This window comes from Molothrus ater, chromosome 3 (assembly GCF_012460135.2).
Source record: "Molothrus ater isolate BHLD 08-10-18 breed brown headed cowbird chromosome 3, BPBGC_Mater_1.1, whole genome shotgun sequence".
Lineage (NCBI taxonomy): Eukaryota > Metazoa > Chordata > Aves > Passeriformes > Icteridae > Molothrus > Molothrus ater.
This window is the reverse complement of record NC_050480.2, coordinates 19908440-19927279: the sequence shown is the minus strand read 5'-3', so window position 1 is coordinate 19927279 and position 18840 is coordinate 19908440. Positions and strand designations below refer to the sequence as shown.

At 36.9% G+C, this 18840-nt stretch overlaps 1 protein-coding gene across 1 annotated transcript in view; it reads left to right on the top strand.

Moving 5' to 3' along the window:
* Positions 1–18840, top strand: part of SPATA17 (spermatogenesis associated 17) — an 87431-nt gene that overhangs the window by 946 nt on the left and 67645 nt on the right. The window contains exons 2-5 of the mRNA XM_036380465.1: positions 2796–2885; positions 5076–5157; positions 10721–10771; positions 18458–18561. Coding sequence (XP_036236358.1) covers positions 2796–2885; positions 5076–5157; positions 10721–10771; positions 18458–18561 — 327 coding nt within the window. The remainder of the gene's footprint in view (positions 1–2795; positions 2886–5075; positions 5158–10720; positions 10772–18457; positions 18562–18840) is intronic.

Here is an 18840-nt window from a genome sequence, read left to right as displayed (position 1 = left end):
CGGTCCCGCCTCTGGAGCCCCCCGCCTCTGTCCCGCCCTAGAGGTGCTGCCCTTCCCTGAGCATCCCTCGACATGCGGACCCAGCACTGAGTCCCTGCTCTCTTGGTTCACATCTGTGACTGTGCCTGGATGTTTGTCCTCTTGCAAAGACACTACTTATTTTTTAATATTAAAAAAATATATATATTTTTAAAGTTAATTGAAAGAGATCAGATCAGATCTGTTACCCTTGTAGTCACCAACTGGGATGATTTGTGCCGAGTTTTCTGACTCCCAGAATGGTGGTGGCCAACTTTTCCCAGACCAGGTTTTTGGAAATTGAAAGTTGTAAGACTTCAATATTGCAGAGATTTGTCCCATAAATCCTTTTATTCAGCTGCACTGTTCCTGTATCTGTAATGAAAAAGCTCAAACATAAAAAACCACCAAACATGTTTAGCACAGTTGTGGTTTTTTTCCTTCACTAATTAATGAATCATTTATTTTTGAATCTAATTACAACATCATTAGCATGAATAACAAAGCTCCTGAACATCACTGAAAGTTACAGAGATCAAGTCCTGCTTGCATGTACAGTGTTGTGTTTTTCTGCTCTTTGCCTGAACTTTCACTCATACTCTAGTGGCTGTACGCACAGCAGTTCACTAAACAAATGTCAGTTGCAGGAGGCTATGCTTGTATTTCACATATTTCAGGTTAGAAAGAGCAGTCTGAGCCAGACTTGGAAATCCATTGGAGGGCAGCATGCTTGTTGTTTGGGGATTTCTTTTTTGGCAGAGCTCTTCAAAAATGAATTGTTTCCCTTTTAAGAATGGGCTATGATCTGTTAGTTTCAGAAAATTCAGATTTGCAGCTGGGAATGCAAATTAGAGCATTCAAAGGGTCCAGCAGAGCAACAAATCTTAGTAATGTTTTTCTGATCTTAATAACATTCCTGTTGTGCTTTATGCATAGCTCTGTTTATGTGAGACATATAAGATGTCCTGAGCTGGCTATTTAGGGAAAGCACCTTTCTAGAGAAGAACTTGCCCAATGATGCCACAGTGCAAGAATACCATGAGCCTGCATTTTGAGAAATACCCTTAGCATAAGGATAAGATTATACAAGTTCCATTAATTCATTCTTTTAAGTGTTCCACAATTTTATCACTCTACTCATTCAAGAACCTACTTTTATTTACTGTAGTGTCTGTATGTCAGGTGCTTGAGTAGGCCTTTTAAACTTTCAGTACAGCCTTTGTGAAGTATCTGTGACTCTCAAGAGCTTAATTCAAGCAGTATGACAACTGGGCAATCTGATCAAAAGGGCAGATATCTGCTTGAGAAACTTCCACCTTGAAACACTTTTGCTGGCAAGGCAGCTGGGAGTGTTTGTTGAACTATCCTGTGAGAAAAACAACTCTATTGTTGGTTTGCTTCAATAAACTTTACAAGGACATCTCTCTCGTCCTGGACAGGCAAGACGGAATGGCAACTAGGAAAAATCTATCAGGGAGTAAGAGAGGAGAAGGCTTCTGCTCTTCTAGAAGACTCTTGTCACTGCCAAGTGCGTAGGACTGGGTTTGGAGCTGGCACCTCTGACGTGGCCAGTCCCAAATCCCCCTCATTTCCAAGCTGTAATTGTGGCTGCCTGTTCAGGGCCAAATCGCTCATAGCCTTTTGATCAAAATAATTTTCCTCTGAGGAAAAGTATTCTGCAGGTGTCTGCTTCCTGTTGAAGACTAGGAAGCTGCGCGGGAAAGGAACAAGAAAACTCTCTAGCCAGTTTTGGAAACTATTCATTTTTAGATAAAAAAGCTTCTTTCCCAGAGTTTTGAGGCACTGAGAATGTCTGATGCAGATCAGACAGTGAAAATTTGTGCCCATTTAATGTGATTTGAGAGCACATGCTGCACCAGATGATATAAAATGAGTGGAGCTAATGTTTCTTGATCTCTGGTAGTAAATCTGCAATTAATTTCATTTTCAGACATATAATGAGGATAATCCTAATTTATCAGATAAACAATAATCTTGTTGATATTTACTGAGGCAATTAATGTTGACATGAAACTGTTAGGAGAGCTAATTAAAAAAACCAACTAATAGTAACCTAAACGTCATTTTTTGTCAGGTAACAAATTAAAGAATTTGGTGACTATGTTCCTAATAAAAATGGGAAAGAATAAAAATCAATGAAAATTAAAATTTAATTTTAAGTTCAAAGACTTGTCAGTTACTGACATTTTGAAACAAACAAAAGAAGAATAAAAGTGAGAGGAGATCTCATAGCTGAGTTCTACCCCTCAGCATTGAAACTCATAATAGTAACAATTTCTTCCTGAAATCTGTGAAAAGTCTCCTCCAGACTGACAATACGTTTCTTTAATCTCCTTTAGTTTCATGGTCTTCCTTACATGACTTTTAGCTTTGTCACAAACACTGTAGATTCGCAATTTTATACAGTTATGTGATTTTTATTGTAACTCAGGCCTAATTATCATTAAAGCATTATCCACATATTTCACGTACAATGGAAGAAGTCCATGTGACATGCTGACGTGTATCTAAGTATTGTATGGGAATAAGAAATACCCACTCCCAAAACTTACAAGCTGCAATATTCTTTGTTACCTGCATACTATGCAACTAATGTAAATTAAATTTTTCTGTACTAGCACTGATGCAGAATTAAAAGTGAAAAACCTGGTGAAAAGGATCCCAAGCTGCAACAATAAAACATATTTAGAATAATATTTTTGCTTTGGTTCTACATTACCATGCTGAGAAATATTACTACTTTTATATTTTTTCAGAGCTATAGATGAAGACAGGAAAACAAAGTACAAAGCTGCTGTCAGGATCCAGCGCTGGTTTCGAGCATGCCGTGTCCGAGCCTATCTGAGGTAGTATATCAAGCCTATTGTAATCCATGTTTCAGCATTGAATTTCTCCTCAAAATTTCTCATGGTATTACTTGATTTTAATAGAATTGGAGCATTTTGGAAAAAAAAGGCAATAACTGTTACCCAGTTTTTCAATAGAACTAAATATATGCTGTGTCATTGTAAGAAATAACAATTTTTTTACTTTTAGAACTGAACACAATTAAACAGTCATGATGCTAGAAAGCACGGAATAGATACACAGTATTGTTAAAGAAATCTTGTTATGAGTGGGAGAAAAAGAAATAACTAGATGTCCCCTGGATATGCTGTTTCAGAGACTTTTCATGTAGAAACATGGAATATCCTGAGTTGTAAGGTAGTGTCTTCAAAGTCCAACTCATGGCCCTGCACAGGACTCCTAAGAGTCATACCATGTGCATGAGAGCAGTGTCCAAATGCTTTTTGAACTTGGGCAGAATTGGGCTGTGACTGGTTCTCTGGGAAGCCTGTTCCAGTGCCCAACCACCCTCTGAGTGAAAAACTTTTTCTAATATCCAACGTAAATCTTCCCAACACAGCTGCAGCCCTCCCTCCTTGTCACTGGTCACCAGAGAGCAATCAGTGCCTGCCTCTCTGCTTCCACTTGTTGGGAAGGTGTGGACTGCACTGGTCTCTCCTCAGTCTCCTTCAGGCTGAACAGAAGTGACCTCAGCCACTCCCCTTCAAGGCCCTTCACCAGCTTTGTTCTGGGAAATGATGTATCAACACCAGACTTGATCTTGGAGGTAGTTTCCAACTTTAGTGATTCCATGATTTTATAACATTGTTACAAATTTCCTGGAAACTCTGGTTGGTCCATTTTCGCAGAAAGCCTTCTTCCATTTTTTATGTCATAAACCCCGCTGGCCAAACTCATCTGCTCAAACTTCTGTATTTTCATAAAACAGGGCAGTTGAGGGAGAGGGATTGTTACACCTTCTAGTTTGACCTCTTGCCTGTTTGAATTAAATGTACATCATCCAGACCTACTGTATGAAACCTAAAGAATTATTAGCTTAAATAACATTTGCTACTTAATGGCCAATATTTCCCCCGTAGGAAGATAGGCAGCAGTCATTATGTGCACTTAGAAGAAATGTACTTAAGCTGCATCAGAGGAGGTTCAGATGAGATATTAGAAAAAAATTTCAATAAAAGAATTATTAGGCATTGGAATGAGTTGCCTGGGAAGATGGCAGAGTCACCATTTCCTGAAGTTCAAGATGTGTCTGTATGTGGCACTTGGGAATATGATTTAGGGGTGATTATGGTGCTGTTGGGTGGATAATTGGACAAGATCATCTTGAAGATTTCTTCCAACCTTGATTGATTCTATAATTCTTTGATTGTCTCTGGCTTACTTAGGACCGCAGGCTCAATGTTGCCAATTCTCAGTGTTCTGAATTATCCAAAGACTGCCTTCACTGAGTGCAGTGCAAGCTTATAAGTTTGATGTCCATAGTTAGGTGGTATGAATGATCCTTTGTACAGCTTTTTCCATTTCCCAAAGTAATGATTCAATAATTTTCTGCAAAAGTTTATGTGACATCAATTATGAAATTTTTAGTAGCAACATATATGTCTATAGAAAAATTAATTCATTAAGGACAAAGTAAACATTCACAATTAAGCTAGGTGTAATTTTATAAGAGCAAAAAGGTGTCTAAAAGTGAAAAAGTATCTAAAAATTCAAGTGTCAGTAGGTTTTGTCAAATAGTTAAAAATGGTATAATGAAATAGTATAATGGTATAATGGTATGTGAAAATGTTGCATGTGACAGAAAAAATTCTGAACTGGTCAGATTTGTTGGTTAAAACCATGAAAATGAAACAATTTATTATGCAAATTAAATTTGTAAGACTTTTTCATTAAACTTTTCTAATAGTATACAGGTAAGTTTACAGTAACCCATGTTTTCCAAAACCAAAAGTATGTATGTATGAATAAATATATGTATATAAGGGTGTGTCTGTGTGTGTGTGTGTGTGTGTGTATGTGTGTGTGTGTGTGCATATGTATATGTATATATTCATGTATATGCATAAAGTATGCTTGTAGTGGTCATTTGTATGATGCATAGTACACTGTATGTTATTTTTATTATCATTAGAAGTTAATAGGTCTGAAGTCTGAAAAACATATTACTTTGTTAATATGTCTCATTTTAGATATCTGAGCAAAATGGCGACTTTGATACAGAAGTGGTGGAGAGGTTATCTAAGAAGAAAAAACTTCATAGAAGTAGTGGAGGTAGAAAAGTACTTTTTAAAATTTTGTTTGGTTTTTTGTAGAATATGTATGAATAATTTCTTCACTCATCATGAAATTAAAAAGCTGAAACTCCATCTTTTATACACACAGACACACTCTTAACTGTACTGCAATAAAAACCACTATTAATTTCAGCAAGCCTACACTTAACAGTCAAGATAAGTCAGTGTTTAAGTGTTTGCAGCCCTGGAGTGTTGGTCCCCAAACCAGCAATGAGATCTGCTCATGCAGAAGTCTGCCCACATGATACTAATTGCAGGATTGGAGTTTTACAAGATGCTGCTTCTTTTTTTTTTTCTTTTTTTTTTCCTTTTTTTTCTTTTTTCTGGCAGAACTTTTAATTTTGAAAATAAAATAAGCCAATGTGTCTACACATTGCTATTTTATGTTTTAGTAGTTTAAATTTCTTACTTAATGAACCTAGAAGTATTTGAGGTCTTGCCTTAAGGCACAAAGCAGATTGTAGTTGATCTAATTCCTGTGATGGACCTGAAGAGAGCGAATGTGTGTGATAGCACACAAGCTAAAACCTCTGCTATCAGGTCTAGGGGACTAAGAAGAAAATAATTTAACATAAAATATGTGATTTACTTCACTAATTTATCAATTTATATTAATGTTTTACAATACTGTTAAACTTGTTAGTCATTTATTCTTGATTAATTTTGTTAAATTGCTGCTTTTAAGTCAAAACATATGATTAAAGAAGTAAAAAAGGAGCTAAAATAAACCATATAATACCAACCAAAGTTCATACATCCTACTAAATTATGTTTTCAAGTATCAAGACTCGCATACCTGAAAGATCATTTATTTTTTCCCCAAGTCTATCAATAATCTGTGTAAAGATTTTCTCTCTTCCAACTTACTAACTGGCTTAACTGATAAATGATGAACCATCCTTTCAGTCTGTGGTTTTCACTCATCTTCTAAAAGTAATTCTTGAATACAGAGCAGATAGCTGCATGGTTGCATTGGGATCTGTTTTGAAAAAAATAGGACTTCAGCTGAATATTATTCTGAGTATAAGGAAGGTTTGTTTAATCTAGGAAAGCTTCTGTAGAAGAGAGACGTGATAATTTATATTAAAATTTGTTAATGAAAAGAAAGGATCTGTGCAGTCACTGGGACAAGGGAAGGAAGAAATCAACGTGATCAAACAGATTGCCTGTAATCACAGACCTGAGAGAGCTAACAGCATAAAGCTCTCCTCAGCTTTTTGTTCTTGAATACAATTCTGAAAAGTAAAATAAATATGTCTTTAATCAATAAAGCCTTATGAATATTTAGTTCTTCAAACAGACATAACTGAAATTCTTGCCAAATCTGAAGTCCATGGAACAATGTAGGACAAAAAATTCTGCAACTTAATACACACATTCTAAATGAGATGATGAATTCATCCAGTTTCTGGATTCCAGTACTTATCCAGTGCTAGCCAGGGCTCTAGAGGAAGAGAATCTCATTAGAAAGCTTACAAATTTTACAGCAATCAGCACAGGAAATGATCTTTTCCTCTCAAACACTACATTTTGTTTTGTTTTGCCATCACTTTGATTGGAGAAGACTAAATAGAACAGCTTGATTGGAAGCCAACCTGAGTACCACACAAATATGAGATAAAAAGGCACATTCTACTCCCTTTGGACTGCTGTATTCAGTGTATTTTGGGGTGGACTTAAAGTGTGAGTTAATACCTTATATTTGTTATTTTACTATCTTTATTCAATTAACAGAATATGTAAAAAGCAAAATCTCAGCAGCATAATATAATTTTCAAGTTAAAGGATCAGGCAATGAACTCTTGCTAGTAACTGTTGTAATGACTCCTGACTATGAAAGACAATGATGCATTTGGCATGATAGTTCCTTAAATACACTGGTCACTTTAAAATTTGTCTGCTGATAATGATTGGATTGGTATCTGCTGCCAGCAAACAAGGCAAAGCATATGCACAAAATACCCATGATTGCTTGATAATAAATAATTTTAATGATTATATTCAAAATTGTGAAATGTGAATGGTACTGATGCGGAAAATAACAAAGGCTGAGGCTCATCAGATTGGCTGTCCATATGTGCATCACCACTAGTATTTCATTTGCTTCTCCTCCAGAGCCTCTTCCTTTGATTGTTAAGAGATATATTTGGTAAAAAAACCTAAAAAAAACTTGCAACTACTGATGGCATTTATATGATTAAAGTTATGTGCCTTTCTATTGTAAATAAAAGTGATTTGATATAAAGCTTTGTTTCCTAATTAATCTCAAGCTAAAATTAAGAACTGCCCTCCTACAGTTTTCTTAACAACTTGGTTACATTGATTGTGTTGGATTCTGAAAGTTTGCGTGACCTGCAGGAAGGTACAAATTTTAGAACCAGGCAAACACCAGAACATGAAAGAAACTATGCATCATTGTTTCTTTAATACTATTTTCTCAATTCCAAGGAATCATTTGCTAAAGCAAGGGGAATTGTAACATTTCATTATTATATGAGGTTGGTATGCATGATGGCCATATTTTCAGTTTACTTTGGAAGGAGATGCAGTTGAGAAAAGTGAATATTTTATGTTATGTAGTTTGGCACCACCCTAAGTGATTTAGCTTCAAGTCAATAACCAGTTTTAAATAGTTCCAGTCCAATAGGAATTAGGCAAATACCTATTTGCTCTACAAAACCCCCCAAAGTACACCATGATCACATTCACAATTTAGACCACGTGTTGCTTCCTTCTCTCAACCTCGATCTCATTCTCAAACTCAGTCAGATCCCTGATTCTTCAAATTCTTTGAATTTGTCATTTTGTATTAACTCTTTAAAACTAAAAAGACACCAGTCAGAGCACATTTGTAGATGATCCCCAAGCATGTTTTTAAATGCAAAATGAGAAAGTATACAAAAGTTTGTGTATACAAGGCTTCAAATATATTTTGAAAACCTATGCTTAAGGTAAGCTGGAAGGAAGGCCTGTATACTAATGTCAGAATTCATGACAAAGACATCCTGGCTCAGAAGTAGAGATGTCACATGGATGAGATGGGAAAGTAATTCTTTCCAGAGAGTCAACGAGGCAGTGTCACGTTTGAATTGGCACTTAGTGAAAAATGAGGGGCAATCCATAGGGCATGGGCTGAACTGCATGAAATTCCACTTAAACATAAGAAAAGTGTCTTCTGGACAAGCAGGCCCCAGTTCTGGAAAGAATCTTTTGCTTATTAGGAGAGCACATAAATGTAGACTTGTGTTGAAGCACTAAATTATGACACATTGTTTTTGTGAATAGCAATGAACACCTTCTCTATCATTTGTAATAGTGGAATTTTCGAATCAGGATTAGAAAACAGAGGGCAAATACATTTGTAAAAGAACCTAGATGGTGACACAGCCTTTGGCTTTTGGTGCAAGAATAAAGTTGAAGGGCAGTTGCATGAGAAGTTCTGCATTGGAGAGACTTGTGATTTAGAGCAAGAGTTGAGTAAAAGCAGGAATGTGTAACTTCCTTCTTGTTTTGGGTGACCCTCTTAAGTGGTGGTAGGGTAAGGCCTGGATTCCTCACACCTTACTGTGAGGAATGTGGGGTGTGCAAGATCAGACCTTAGTTGCCATTGACTGTTTTTGTAAGTACTAGGGGGCGTTCTTCAATACCTGGCCAAGCTCAGAGTCAAAGTGGTCCCACATTGTCCCTCAGTATGGATGATATAAAGAGCATTAATGATGTAAGGTGTCCGATTTATTATGTTCTTCAGTGAAATGGGATGCATTCAGACCTAGGTGCTCACAGCTTTCAAATATGAGAAGAATAAACAAAAAGGTGTAAAATTGTTTTGTTTAATCACTGATGGACAGAAGTCTGATGAATGTTTTTAAGCTTAGGAACATTTTAAGCTTCCATTAAAATGTATTTTATCTATTTGGTAGTGTGGTAACTCTTACGTTCCCTTCCAAAGAAAGAAAAGATGAGCTGCAACCCAAAATTGTATCAATTTAACCAAGCAGTTGAGGGATATACTTAAGTCAGGCAACCATTTTTTCAGTCCATTATTAGCTATCTACAGTTAGTATCACTCAGTAAGTACCTATGGAGAATAAAGGGAAGGAAGACAGTCCATTATTTATTCTAATTTGTACATTTGGGGTAGATTTTCCCTTGAATACATACTATATATATATGTATATATCTATGTGTATGTATGCACATCCACACGTACGTGTGAAACTTCTTCGAACTTTAACAATTCTGCAGTTTTCTTTCATAGAAGAAATATCTTTTGTACTGTTTCAATTATTAGTAGATTGGTATGATATTAAAGTGAGCATTTAAAATGCACCTTAATTAAACTGCAGGAATTATGCCTTGCTTAATGTAATGAAGAAAGAGAATTTAAAATGAAGTAGCATCATTGTGTTCATTTGTAAATAACATATTGCAGCCAACTGTTTCTTAATTGCCCAGACTGTTGATAAATAATCCAGTCCTGCTGCTCTCCACAGACAATTTGCTTTGGATCAGACTAGGCAATTCAAATAACACTAATTACAGTGAAACCCTTTTATAGTGAATTCCTGTTTGCCATGGGGGAGAAAATCACTATATCAGGGGAAAGCACTTTTGCCTTTGATTTGTGTCTAAAACATGAGAAACACATAAAAGCTGCATGTTGTGCTAAATAAAGGACATACTCTTGCATTCAAAGTACTTATATTTTACTTTTTATGATACAATTGTGAATTATGTTCATTTTGCATTTGTAATTAGAGGGCGGAACAGATGTGAAAGCTTAGTTTAAAGTGATGTATCCATTAAAATAACCTATGCTGCCAAGTGATTGCTTAGTATAATAGGGGATTCGTTCACTATGAGAGGAATTCTACTTTATTGGAAGGAAACCAGGACTTCAGGAAATGTTTTCTATATCAGGGGATTCACTGTAACATGGTATCATTGTATTTATGATTTTATGATGTTAAAATGCATATTAAATGAAACAAAATTCCCAACGATTACTCAGGAGGCAGCTAAGTACATAACATTTAGTACAGATGGTTGGAAGGCACAATTTTGCTCCATCACTGCATCCGTATCCTTGAACGATTTCGACTGAAGACAGCATTTCTCTGAATTTTTCATTAAACCAGACATCTTGAAATATGAATTCCTTTTATGTTTCTGTGAGTTTTGGCTAAAAGAACCCCAGTGAATAAATCATACAATACTACATGTCACCAGCACTTGTGAATATTTCTGCTTTGTTATTCTACTCTCAGTAGAGCACCATTGATTATCAAACTCAGCGGAGAGCATTTTATGATCATATATCTCCATTAGCTCCTAGTTTGACTACCATAGATTTTTCTGGTTAAGCCTGCATTATGTATTAGGAAGCCTATCTCTTCAATACAAAGTTTGATTTTATTCTCTCTTAGCCTAGAACTCTTATTATGTATTATGTATAAAGATTCTTATCTTTTATATGTAAAAATAGCAGGACTGTCTTTGTGTAACTGAAATATGTGCCATATTTTTTTTTTTATTCACAGAGAGCATATTTTATTAAGAAGGAGAAATTCTACAATGAAATGGCTGTCAGGGTAAATATTTCTTCACTTGTTAAACAAATGAAAAGTCAATTGTGCTCCGAATTTGCTTTTAATAAAATGAGCAAAGCAGAATAATATACACTTGATTGATATGCTGATGGCAACAGCAGGAAATAGTACATAGTTAAAAATTAAAGTTTCACTAAGTCGTCAGGGTTGTATTTGAAAACTGCAGCTGAATTTGAGGTATATCAATGTGTCTTGCACCATTTAAATGTCCATTGGACCTTATCATGTGTGATACTGATAAAACCCCCCAACATTCTATCTGCCAGTGTTCTTACAAATGTAAGAACATTTGTTCTGCAAAAGTAGACATATATTTGCAATTCTGACAAACTACAGGGCTTTTAAGCTTGTTTAAGTGGCTGTGCTTTTTCTCTTGTTAGTGTATGACATTTGCTGTATTGGATCTCAAGAGTTAGAGAGCACAGGACAATTTCCTTGCTTAAACACAGAGGTGGAACTGAACTCATTGGTGATATTAAGAGTGAATTTTGCTAGATGAAGAAATGTATAAACAGACCTTGAACTTCAATGAATCGACAGCCAGTGAAGTTTGTTGTGGGTGAAACTGCAAAACATATATAACTAGAAAGTAGCTTTTTTTCCTGAACTTTGAAACTGCACTTGAACAAATATGTAAAACAAATATGGGGAAAACATAAAATAATTTTTGTGATTAGGTCTCTTTATGTTGCTTCTTTTTTTCATTTTGTGATATAAAACTGCTTTACATTAGAAGCCTGTATCTTTTAAGCCGGGCACCTTACCTTTTGAATTCTACCAAATGTAGGAACATGGTGACAATGGAGATTAACCCAGGGATTAACACAGGGAAACTCATATAGAGTAAGAAGATTCTCGGGATGGATTTTAATTTTGTGGCCTCTCTGAGTCCAGAATGACTCAGAGTCAAGAGACCTGTACTCGTCAGGTGTTTTGCTTAGTTCTAGTTCTCTCAAATGCACAAAGTAGAATCTTATATTTGGTGCGTGTTAAAGAGCTGAAGGTATTTAACAGCAGTTTAATACCTCACAAATGTACCTTTTTGTTGTTGTTATAGTTCATTCCTTACTTAGCTAGTTTGAAAGTATTCCGCAGTAGATAAATGCTATTTACTCACGCAGCTGAGATCAGTGAGAAAACGTAAGATGTAAGCCAGCTCTTAAAAGTTGCCTCTGTACTTCCAGAAGATATTTGAAGACCAAATTTCAGAGGTAATTATGTATTCTAGTCAAGTGGAGTTTTGCATTTGGACTTTCATTTTTAAAAGAAATTGAATGTGTTCCCATTCATTTGTAATGGAAATATAATGTTGAATCATTAGGTGATATAAATCTTCAAAGTACCATTTTTTCAGTCATGTCCTTTTCTTTAATGGAAATTTAAATCAGTAGAAAACAATAGAACAGATCTTTATTTAGTTGCAAATGTCAGAATCTGATTTTCCTCTATCTAAATCTAGTGCAGCCATATCTGCAGAGGAGACTTTAAATGCTACCAGTCTGAAGCACTGAATGCTTTTGTGGTTTTTTTCTGTCCTGTATTTCTTGAAGAGCTAATCAAGGTCCAATAGCAAATCAGGCCTGTTGCATTTCTGCACAGATGACGTGTGCTCAAACTTCAGGCTTCCTAAGCCAACAGTTCCTTATATTCACTCATCATGAGCTTGATTCATTATTAATATAACTCAGTGTTCTAAAAATATAACTGTGTATGTTCTTCTATTTAAGCACTTTGTTTTGTCTTATGGTGTTATTGACTATTTATTTCAGTTTATAGTCACTCTTTAGAAAGGCAGTTTCAATTTTGGTATTTGAAGTATCGAGGGCATACACATGCTCATAGTTTTGAAGCCAGTCTACATATCTTGTCCTTCTGGATTGCATTTGGTTGTAATCAGAGCTATCAGTTTAACCTTTTAAAATTAGATCAGAGATCTTGTTTAAATTGGTTTCAGTTTTGAGGCAAAATATGATTCTCTCACTTAGAAGATTTAAGGTTCCTGTAAATTTTCAGCAACAGAAGTAATCCTATGGCAAAAAAAAATTCCACGAGCAGATGGCTTTTGATATATCAAGGTTTTGCCATTTGTTTTAGTGCTTAAAATAAACATTATTTATAAGACCACTTACATTTTGATGTTACTTAATGAGGAATATGCATCATTGATTTGACTAGCTTAAGAGGTCATTTAGAACTTGCCCGTTAACAAGCTGTAATCTGCTGAGCACACAATGACTTTGTTTAAAATTATCTGTTCGGTGCTGATCAATGACAATAATTGTTTTGTACCAATCACTGTTGAAACTTGCTAATTACTTTGAAGGGCATACACACACTTGTCTCTTCTTTTTCAAGAATTTTTTAAATGTTCACCTTGGAATTAAAAAGAAATGCAGTCATAACATTATACTTCTTTATAAAAGCAAAAATTTAGGACTCTCAAATTGAAAATATGAGCATCATCGGAAGGCTTTTTAAAAATGGTCTTTTCTAAAAAGATTAATCTTCAGTTTTGGGGTTACTCGCAAACAGTATTAGGGAAACAGAAGTCAGGCATAAAATAATCTGAGACACAATGCAGTTTTTCTTACTTAGGTTTCATTCAGTTGAAATCAGTGAGTTCATTCTAAACAGAGAATGGTGTAAATAAAGGTAGAGTGCAGCATTTAATTGGTAAATGGAGCCCATTGGAGGTAATTATAGCTTTATACTATTTGAGCCTTTTGTCTTTCAGTTTGAGTTTTGATCCTTTAACCCAGAAATATCCAGTTCTGCATTTATAACTGTGAGGTGAAGACTGTCAGAAAGAGTTTCAAAGGGACCATAATCCTGCATTAATGAGCACATGGCTATATGGGAGCCAAGTTGCTCTTGTTGAGAAATTTTGAAGCCAAACAAAAAAATAAAGCTAAGATCCTTATTCGCATGCAAAGGATTTTGCTTAATCCCAGATCTCTGAAGGCATACTCATTCTCTGCTCTTTCTCTATTCCTTTTTAACCCAATAAGCTTGTGTATGAGAAAGTAGTGTTGCAAAGAATATGAAATTTACTATCACCTAGTGCAAAGCAGCATGTCCAGAACCTTTCTTGTTCCCAGAACTCTTATTTGTTCATATTATAAGAATATGTAGAGGTCCAAACCCTTTTCACTTAAAAAAAAAATCCCAAAAAAGCCCAAAAACCAAAACCATAAAAACCCAAAAGCAAAGCAAAGCAAACCAAACCAAAACAACAACAACAAAAAGCAACCAAAAAAAACCCCAAACCGAACAAAGCCAATCATAAACAAATAACACATAGGTAAAAAAAATACAACTTTTGAAATTCGTTTTAAGTCTTATTTGGGAAGGGAGGAAATTCCATGCTGATGCACAAAGGGGAAATAGAAGAACATTTTAACACTGGAAGTTAATATTTTGTTATTCTTAATAACTAACACATAAAGAATTACTGAGAGCTTTTCTGTGATTCTTATTCTCTTGTTAAATCTTGCATAAAAGGATAATTATAACTGTACCCCAAGGTGCCATCAGTTGAGGCCAAATGTTGGTTTTTACTTTGAAGAATAGTGTTTGGGGGTTTGAGAATGCAAAATGGTGCCTAAGTATGAAATTTTCAGCCCTGCCTTAGTTGGTGTCATTTTAGATGGCTCCGGTAAAAGTCTGGAGGTGGAAAAATTGCATACTTTTGTCTGTTGTCACAGTGGTACAGAATTAGACTGTGCTGGAACTCCTAGGAGCAGAGAGAGTTTTGCCTGTTACTGAAGAACACTCCCAAGACTTGATGATAAATATTCTGAAATTACTGAGTGTAATGGTTACTGATAATCTGGGCAATTGGCAGCTTTTTTAAATTTGCCTTCTTCCTGAATCAAACACAAAAGCCATGACATGGTTTTCCTTCCCCTTTTTATTTTTTTTTTTTTTTAGGTACTTATTTAGAAAGAGGTAGGCTAAGAAAAAAAGCCAAATAGCACAAACACGGGTTTCACTCCACTTAAAAAGTCATCCCTTGGTTCTGGAAAGAGAAAGGTTGATTTAAAAAAAAAAATGTTCCTTATAGATACAATGAAGTGTATAATTTCTTGAAAAGTCTGGTAGCTAGGGGCTGACAGGAAAAGGAGAGCTCTTAGTACATTGCAACATTTTACTTTTCTATTCATTTAGATAAGGAGATAGAGATGATACTTGCTTCTGGATAGTAAAGCCTCCAACTTCTTGCTTTTTAAATGTAGATTCTGCCTTACAGCTGTTATGTCTTTTAAGATTTCAAAGCTGTAAAGGTCAAAGAGATGGATATTGTAGCAAATGAAGCTACTGCAGACTAGAAGATAGAAATTGGGATATTAAAGTAGAAAAATATTGAGAAAAAAGGAGACAAAATGCAATGAAGTAAAGACTATTTTGCAGGAAAATTAATAATAAGTTCAAGGATGGAAGGATTTAAATATGGAGGAGCTAGACCCTGAGAAGAGAGGAAAAGATGGTTAGTCTGTTTTTCAGATGTAGACATCCAGAGTACACTGACCTCTTATGGCGAGGAGAATCAGGAGCAAGAGCAGCCTACACCTTTCAGCTCTACATGTCGTGGCACAGGGATAAATATAACTCAACAAATGGCAGTCCTGCTAGCTTTTTACCTAATTCACAGAATCACAGAATTTCTAGGTTGGAAGAGACCTTTAAGATCATCGAGTCCAACCCATGTTCTAACACCTTAACTAGATCATGGCACCATCCAGTCTTTTTTTAAACACATCGAGGGATGGTGACTCCACCACCTCCCTGGGTAGATGATTCCAGTATTTGACCACTCTTTCTGTGAAAAACTTCCTCCTTAATTCTAGCCTGTATCTCCCTTGGCGCAGCTTGAGACTGTGTCCTCTTGTTCTGTCTGTTGCTGCCCAGAGAAAGAGACCGACCCCCAGCTCACCACAGTCACCCTTCAGGAAATTGAAGAGAGTGATAAGGTCACCTCTGAGTCTCCTTTTCTCCAGGCTGAACAACCCCAGCTCCCTCAGTCGTTCTTCATACGGCTTGTGTTCCAAGCCCCTCACCAGCCTCGTTGCTCTCCTCTGGACACGCTCAAGCATCTCAATGTCCCTCCTAAACTGAGGGGCCCAGAACTGGACACAATACTCCAGGTGTGACCTCACCAGTGCCGAGTACAGGGGAAGAATGACCTCCTTGCTCCTGCTGGCCACACTATTCCTGATACTAGCCAGGATGCCATTGGCCTTCTTGGCCACCTGAGCACTCTGCTGGCTCATGTTCAGCCAACTGTCACCAGCACGCCCAGGTCCCTTTCCTCCTGAGCACTGTCCAGCCACACCATCCCCAGCCTATAACGCTGCAGGGGGTTATTGTGGCCAAAGTGCAGGACTTATTGAGGCACTTGGACTTACTGAACTTCATCCCATTAGATTCTGCCCATCCATCCAACCGTTCCAAGTCCCTCTGCAAAGCCCTCTGTCCCTCTAACAGATCGACGCACGCTCCCAGCTTAGTGTCATCTGCAAATTTGCTAATGAAAGACTCTAAACCCTCATCCATGTCATCAATAAAAATATTAAACAGAACTGGCCCCAGCACAGACCCCTGAGGGCCACCACTGGTGACTGGCTGCCAGCTGGATGCAGCACCATTCACCACCACTCTCTGGGCCCGGCCATCCAGCCAGTTCCTAACCCAGCAAAGAGTGCTCCTGTCCAAGCCACGGGCTGCCAGCTTGTCTAGGAGTATGCTGTGGGAGACAGTGTCAAAGGCCTTGCTGAAATCCAAATAAACAACATCTACAGCCTTCCCTGCATCCACTAGGCGGGTTACCTGGTCATAAAAGGTGACCAGGTTGGTCAAACATGACCTACCCCTCCTAAACCCATGATGACTGGGTCTGATACCCTGGCCATCCTGTAAATTCTGTGTGATGGCACTTAATATAAACTGTTCCATTATCTTGCCAGGTACTGAGGTCAGCCTGACTGGTCTATAATTACCAGGATCATCCTTTGCACCCTTTTTGTGAATGGGTGTCACACTGGCCAGCTTCCAGTCATCTGGAACCTCACCTCACAGTGAGCCAGGACTGTTGGTAAATGATGGAGAGTGGCTTTGCAAGCTCATTTGACAGCTCTCTCAATACCCTGGGGTGGATCCCGTCTGGTCCTATAGATTTATGAACATCCAAGCATTTCAGTAGTTCTTTGACTGCCTCTTCTTGGATAATGGGGGGACCATTCTGCTCCCTGACACCATCAACCATTCCAGGCAGGCAGGTGTCTTGAGGGCAAGTCATCTTCCCACTAAAAACTGAGGCAAAGTAGGCATTAAGCACTTCTGCCTTCTCCTCATCTGCAGATGCTAACTTCCCTCCCTTGTCCAATAAAGAACAAAGGCTGGTCTTACCCTTCCTTCTAGCATTAAGGTATTTGTAAAAACATTTTTTATTATCCTTTGCAGAAGTCACCATTCTAAGTTCAAAATGAGCTTTGGTCTCCCTAATTTTTTTTCTGCATGCTCCAGCAGCCTTCTTGAATACTTCCTTAGAGACCTGACCCTCCTTCCAACGCTGATACATCCTCTTTTTATTCCTAAGTACCTCCAAAACCTCCTTGCCCAGCCAGGCTGGACATTTACCCCAATGACTGATCTTTCAGCACTCAGGGACAGTCTGTTCCTGTGCCCTCAAGATCTCTGTTTTGAGGCATGCCCACCTGTCCTGAACTCCTTTGTTTTTTTACAGAATAACAGAATCATTTAGGTTGTGAAAGGCCTCTAAAGTCATTGAGTCCAACCTTTGACGGATCACCACCTTGTCAGCTAGACCATGGCACTAAGTGCCATGTTCATTTGTTTCTCAAACTCTTTCAGGGATGGTGGCTCCAGCAACTCCCTGGGCAGCCCATTCCAATGCTTAATTGTCCATTCTTAATGCTCACTTTGCCATGCCAAAAAGCAGATAGCTGGTAAACAGGTAATGATTTCAGAAACATCATGATTAGAATTTTCAAATATCAGAAGGTTTAAAAACATTTAAACCTTCAGTTTAAATCTGTTCTTGGGGAAAGTTGGGTAGACTAAGTATTTTTTTTCTCCTCTTTTATTTTTTCTTTGTCTTTTTTTTTTTTTTTTCCAAATGACACTTTTCAAAATGCACCAAAATATTAACCCTTTTTGTTGGACGATGCTGCCTAATTTCTATTCATACTACAACTTTATAACTAGCTACAGATAAAGAGCTTTTCTTCTCCAGGTTAGGCTTTCTCTAGGTTAGGCTTTTTCTGTTATGCAAGAGAATAGTATTTCTTGAGAAGAATGAAACTAATGTGGAACAAATAGACATGAATCATTTTACATTGGAGATGAAAGAACTGCAATTTATAAATTAACTTTCCAGGAAGTCTGATTCATTGAGTTCCTGGGAAGGCCTTTATTCAGTTTAGAGCTTTGCAGAGCACAAAGGTGAAAATGTAGCAGTAGATGTTGGTAGAGGGGTGACTCAGTGCTACAATATGTTACAACCTACACTAATTTCTTCATTGAAATTTATCAGTATTTCTACTTGGTATCACTTTTAAGGAAAGAGGTACTTGGGATCTAGTACATATATCTAATATGCATGCAAAATTTTGATTTGAAATATACTAAGAAAGTATTTCTTTCCTCCAGATCCAGAAAACGTGGCGAGGCTATTACGTTCGCAAGTATATCCATAATTTTTATGCACTGAAGAAATACCTGAATGCTGTTTCTGTGAATAACGAGCTTGTCAGGTAAAGATAAAAGCTCCGTGTGGTAAAGCATTCATTTACTATTCTTTTATTTGCAGAAAGTTTGTGGCACTAATTAAACTATTTCTTTGAGTGTAGGTTCCCCTCCATTATCAAATATATTTATCAGTTATCATTCTCTTTATCCTATGCCTATTCATGTTGCACCACATTCTGTTCTCATTTACACTGTTATGAATTCAGAATAATTTCTTTGAATTCATTAGGTGTGTTCTGGGTTTGTACTAGTTTAAGAAAAATAGATTTGGCTCTTCACCTATG